Source organism: Montipora foliosa, chromosome 9, assembly GCF_036669935.1.
Source record: "Montipora foliosa isolate CH-2021 chromosome 9, ASM3666993v2, whole genome shotgun sequence".
NCBI classification, from domain to species: Eukaryota; Metazoa; Cnidaria; class Anthozoa; order Scleractinia; family Acroporidae; genus Montipora; species Montipora foliosa.
In genome coordinates, this window is record NC_090877.1 from 34322034 (window position 1) to 34328142 (window position 6109).

Sequence of the window (6109 nt, forward strand, 5' to 3'; positions counted from 1 at the left end):
GTATAGGTATGTATAACTGTGTATCGGTCTGTATAGCACTGTATAGCTGTGTATAGTACTGTATAGCTGTGTATAAACCTGTATAGCTGTGTACAGCTATGTATAGCTGTGTATAGTTCTGTATAACACTGTATAGCTGTGTATAGCACTGTATAGCTGTGTATAGGTCTGTATAGCACTGTATAGCTGTGTATAGTACTGTATAGCTGTGTACAGCTATGTATAGCTGTGTATAGTTCTGTATAGCACTGTATAGCTGTGTATAGCACTGTATAGCTGTGTATAGTACTGTATAGCTGTGTATAGCCCTGTATAGCTGTGTACAGCTATGTATAGCTGTGTATAGTTCTGTATAGCACTGTATAGCTGTGTATAGCACTGTATAGCTGTGTACTGCTATGTATAGCTGTATATAGCTGTGTATGGCACTGTATAGCTATGTATAGTACTGTATAGCTGTATATAGCTCTGTATAGCCCTGTATAGCACTGTATAGCTGTGTATAGCACTGTATAGCTGTGTACTGCTATGTATAGCTGTATATAGCTGTGTATAGCACTGTATATCTATGTATAGTACTGTATAGCTGTATATAGCTCTGTATAGCCCTGTATAGCACTGTATAGCTGTGTATAGCACTGTCTAGCTGTGTACTGCTATGTATAGCTGTATATAGCTGTGTATAGCACTCTATAGCTATGTATAGTACTGTAAAGCTGTATATAGCTCTGTATAGCCCTGTATAGCACTGTATAGCTGTGTATAGCACTGTATAGCTGTGTACTGCTATGTATAGCTGTATATAGCTGTGTATAGCACTGTATAGCTATGTATAGTACTGTATAGCAGTATATAGCTCCGTATAGCCCTGTATAGGTATGTATAAATGTGTATAGCCCTGTATGTCTGTGTATAGCTTTATATAGCTGTATATAGCTGTGTATAGCTGTGTATAGCTGTGTCTAGGTATGTTAGTTGTATATGAATACACTGTGTACCTCTGTGACATAATATGTATGTAATGATATAATACGTATTGGGTACATAATAATTCCCCATACATGACGTACCTACGGGACTGGTTACTCCTGACTGCTGACCAAAACGAAAAGGACTCACTAGTTCCCAGTCCGGTCTCTCACGTATTATCCAAGATGGCGGAAGATGACAAGGAGCAAGATTTGAAAGATACTAGAGTTCACTGAAAGGATTAAGTGCTGACTTGGAGTGTGTAATTTTCGAGAGTAATGCATCATGTTCCTTTTGGAATAAGGCCGATTATGAGACTCAGAGAGCATCAAACAAGGTAATCCGTTCATTGGTTTTTCTCACAATCTACTTGTATTGAATACATCGGAATAAAAGTTTTCTTCTTCATTTCTCCGTGTACAGAGTGCTTCTATTTTCAAAGTTTGGAGCCTTTAAAGGACATTGCGTAAGCTAAGTGAATGTATTAACTCGAAAGATATCACATTCACATTCATAAGCTATATTTCAGAGAGCTATGTCACCTTTAAAGAGTATTGCAATATTAATGGTATATGCTTTACACAGACTGAACTATGTAATGTAGCAAGTTACATAGTTATTACATAGCACGTAAGGAGCAGGAAATAGCCTTTATATAGCTCAACATAGTTATATGATAAATTTTACATAGCCTTCACATATGTCTGGTTCTACTAGGGAATTTTCTTGTTAAATTTTATACATAATAAGAAACTGCATGCTAAACACTTCTTTAACTTTTTATCTGAAAAGAGTTGAATTTTTAAAATAAACTAAAAATTTATTTCATTTGAGAAATGTTAAAATTGTTAACAAGCTGTAGACTATTGCTAGTTTACATGTATTTCCAGTTTCCTGCAAGAAATGAATACTGGAAAAAAAACTGTCATTTTCTGGCAGCACATGATAGATGTATCAAATTCAAGCTATTTCCAGCTTTTGAAAGAACCCAAAACTTGCAAAAACTGGAAAACAATTTCTGGAATAAAAGCTGGAATTTGATTCTGGAATAAAGCTGTCACATTCTAGAAATTTCCAGAAATTTCCAGAACTTAACAGAAAGCTTGAAATTCATTTTGCAAGGGTACAGACAGGTTTACTTATGTCCCATAGGGAAAAGACTGGAAAAGACTGTGATTATGCTGGCCAGCATAATCACAACCATACAGTGAAGGTGGGGGCAGCAACCGCAGACAAGATAGTCTCCCGGGTGAAGAGTAAGGTGTTGGAGGAGAAGTTCAAGTCAGGGTCAGCAATAGTGGATGAGGTAACCATACACTCATTTTTTAAGCATAGCTTAGCGAAAGAGACTCGGAGGACATTTAGAGAACTCAGCGATGATAATGTTCTTTAAAAGAATACCGAGGCTGAAATTTGAGAAAATTTAAGAAGTTGTAATTGAAATTTGTAGACAACGTTTCAACGTTTGGCTAACGTCATTATCAAGTCAAAAAAGTGAAAGATAAAAAATGTTTAAATACTAAAACGACAATAGGTGATGGAATGTTCTTAAACAAAGAGCTTTCCGTGAATGGAATCAGTCTGCGTGGAATCTGCGTGTTGAGACTAGAATTGCTGCTTGATGAAAAGCATCTCATAGACGAGACAGTCAAATTTTCCTTCCTTTTTTTTAGGTCATGTTAGATGAACTGACTGCTGCACCTTGTCCAGCCCTCCCTAAGCCTGCGCATGTGGCTAGAGCTGCCAACCGACTCCGACAGAAACTCAGACCCGAGCACCTGAAAGATGTGGATTTCGAACTGGTCGAGGAATGTCTCCCTCCCGGTTTCTTCCAAGCCGACCTGACAGTTAAGCAGAGAAGGCATCTGATCTTCGCCAGACAGGAGCAGCTAAATACCCTGGCCAAGGCTAAATCCTGGTACATGGACGGAACCTTCAAGCTTGTGCGACACCCATTCAAGCAGCTACTGACGGTCAATGCTTTCATCCGATCCTGGGAATATGCAAAGCAATACCCACTTGTGTTTGTCCTGATGGCCAACAAGAAAGAAAAAGACTACAAGAAGGTATTAATCACTGTTTAGTTATAAATTAATAAAACTGAGAAAGCATTATGCAGTCTATTGAGAATTAAAGTAAAGATAAAGACATAACGCAATATTCGGAATCAAACTGGGAAAACATTATGCAGTTTCCAAGTATTATAGTAAGGAATCGAACTCGAAAACGTTATGCATATGCAGCTTCCAAGTATTAGTAAAACTATCTAAACCTCTTTCTACTAATCAATATCCAAGCATTTGTGTCCGATGAAAAACTGAAGCAGTATCAAAACAGGCGAGGCTATTCGACAGCCGGGAGAAGTACGAAAGGAAAGAGAAGACCGCCGCACAGTTGCTGAAAACGCGCTCACATCTCAACGGCCCCACTCGTGGAAACTGAAGAAGTCAGTAAAAATCACAACCAAAAAACGGCTTCATACGTTGGCGAACTGACACGTTGGCGAAACGACCGGTATTCTGACCAAGCCATGTTCCGCTGCTTCTTTTAGGAGTACTCCACATTACTCCACTCTAAATTTTACATATGTTTAAGATCGATAGCTTTTACATAACATAGTAAAAAACCACGTGGATATATTTGGATATAGCAGCGTTTCAGAACTTCAAACTTGCTCACTTAAAATCACTCGCGACGAATCGGATTCCCCGCCGCAGTCAATTTTACCAACAATAATCTAAAACTATTTGCAACATTTCACCCGCTTGGGAAAATCAGCAAACCCCATATTGTTTTCTTTGCCCCATGTGCAGTTTGGCCCCAACAAATAAGCTAACCTGTGGCTGATCAATATGATCACATTTTGTTCCACTGTGTAAAACATAAATAAAATAATTAAGAGTATGAGCCCTGGAACATACCTTAAAAAATAACAATGACTGTATTTATTGTTAGGCTTGACTAGCAACACCACACAGAGAACTTAAAAAAATATAGCGTAACTCTTTCACACTCAAGGATCACAGGCATCTATTTTTGGGGGTCTGGGGACTTATTTAAAGAAAAGAAAAAAAAGTGTGTGTCCGATCTAGCCATTTTACTCAATCAATTAGTACATATCAATACAGTAACTCTCTGTTTCAAATTGTTTTCAAGGTGTCGGTAAAAGGCCTTAAAGGACTTCTACATCTACATCTAGCGAGTACGTATTCCAGCACTCGGCAAGGTTCCTTTTTGACTTGTGGCTGTTTCTGCTTAGGTGGCCTCATACACCACGAACCTTTTTGGAGACATCACCGGCAAGCTGGCCACGTCTGCTGAATAATTTTCATGGTCAAATATTTGTTAATCTCTCCTACGTGATTCAGTTTTTCATACATGTACTATCTGGCTGTTTCTGTGATTAAAGTTTTTAATTTCACACAGAATTTGTTTCATTTGTTAGCCTTATTTTGGGGTTGAGAGTTTGCTTTGTAAATTTCTCCCCCTCATTCTACAGACTAACCCTAACTCTTGTGTATGATGTTTCCTCAACTCAGCCACCATTCATGCACAACATTCCCCTCAAACTACCTGCTAATTAGTGAATGTTTTAGTTAGTGGACAGAAACCCCTTCTTGTGAGGAGGATTCTTCTATCAACACCAATTAAGAAAGCTACAAAGGTTGCTAGGTTAACTGCTGCTTCATGTATTGCTATTAAATAACCAATCTTAATTTCACTTGGACAGTTCATCTTTAATTTAATATGGCTCCTTCGTGGGGCACCAGTCACAAATGGTAACATAATTATTGTTTAGCTCTATTTTCTATTTCGTTTTGAAAAGAGCATGTTACTATTTCTGCTGGTGAGAGCTAACCATAAATAGGCTTACCAAATTCTCGACACTAACTATACAACTCTTCATACTAACTAGTAAGCTACGATGGTATGTTATTTAGCCTGAGGTGCACTCTGGTCAGCCTGTGTTCAGTAAGCTCTCAATAATGACAATAAAAAACACTTTACCCAAATCCTGTGCCAATAATATCTCTGAACATGACTGATTTCTAAAGACATAGTTAAACTTTGCACAACTATTGTACTCACAGTAAGGCACATAATTAGCTCAATTATCATTCAACTACAGAAAATATTGTGGTAATCAGTGGCAGTTCTAGACCTTTAGCTAAGGGTGGGGGGTTGCTTGCCCTGCCGGCTTTTCCTCCTGCGGTAAAGTAGTTTTGAGGTAAATGCAAGCATTGTGATTGGTTCTTTCTTGGTTGGGATTTTGCCATGCCGACCATTTCCTTGGAAGCGGTCATTAGCTGTGTAATTTTTGTTTTTGAAAAGCCACAAATTCAACAAACAACCATGGCCCGAGTACCATATGATAAACTACTTTCTAACGAAGCTTGCCCAAGCCATACTGAGGAATATTGCACCTTGGTCATTTTTGTATGGACCTCGCTGCGCTCCATCTTTAGTTCCACAATGTTCAACCAATATTCCCCAGTATGGCCCTCCAGCTCGGTTAGTAAGAGCTTAATATTTTCAAGTTGTTACTTGTATTTTGACTTGCCTTTTGGGTCCTTCAACACACAGCATGAGTCATGAAAATACTCACCAGAATATAAACAAAATGTAAAAAAAACCATGGCTTATAACCTTTTCCATGGAAATGGCTTGTATGGCTCTGAACAAGAAAGCACCAATCAAAACACTTGGATTTACCTAAAGACCATAGGTTATAGGAGAGACCAATCAAATACAGAAGGAAAATGTTTGTTACATTAACATCAGCTATGTCTCTGGGACATCTGAAGAATTTTTTTCCTCGTTCAAATCGAAAAAGTCGTCTGTGATGTCCTGTAAAAACAATTCTTCCAATTCACTTGCCGCCATTTTGAAAAGGCTTTTTAGTAGACCCCAGTCTACTGCATCACACCTTTTTGCTCGGACCCGCTCGTTTCACCGCCCGGTATCTTTCTGCCCGGTCAGCAGTAACCAGTCCAGCTCTTACAGGTTTTGCGCGGTTGTATTCAAACGTTTCATCTATGATCACGCTTTTGTGGTGACGATTTTTTTTGTTAGTTTTACTCTTTAAATGCTGATCCACGCAAGGATATGCTTACAACAACTCAAGTAAAAAGGTACCGGT

At 38.5% G+C, this 6109-nt stretch overlaps 1 protein-coding gene across 1 annotated transcript; it reads left to right on the forward strand.

Moving 5' to 3' along the window:
- Positions 1-1166: 1166 nt before the first annotated feature.
- LOC137970795 (uncharacterized) lies at positions 1167-4355 on the forward strand. The gene is made up of 4 exons (XM_068817364.1): positions 1167-1306; positions 2122-2275; positions 2643-3035; positions 4126-4355. The coding sequence occupies exons 1-4, from the start codon at positions 1248-1250 to the stop codon at positions 4288-4290; spliced, it is 771 nt and encodes a 256-aa protein (XP_068673465.1). The 5' UTR covers positions 1167-1247; the 3' UTR covers positions 4291-4355.
- Positions 4356-6109: the final 1754 nt, after the last annotated feature.

Coding starts and splice junctions, on each gene's coding strand:
- LOC137970795 (XM_068817364.1), top strand. CDS start 1,248: ATGCATCATGTTCCTTTTGGAATAAGGCCGATTATGAGACTCAGAGAG. Junction 2,276..2,642: donor GGTCAGCAATAGTGGATGAG/GTAACCATACAC, acceptor CCTTTTTTTTAG/GTCATGTTAGATGAACTGAC. Junction 3,036..4,125: donor AAGAAAAAGACTACAAGAAG/GTATTAATCACT, acceptor ATTGTTTTCAAG/GTGTCGGTAAAAGGCCTTAA.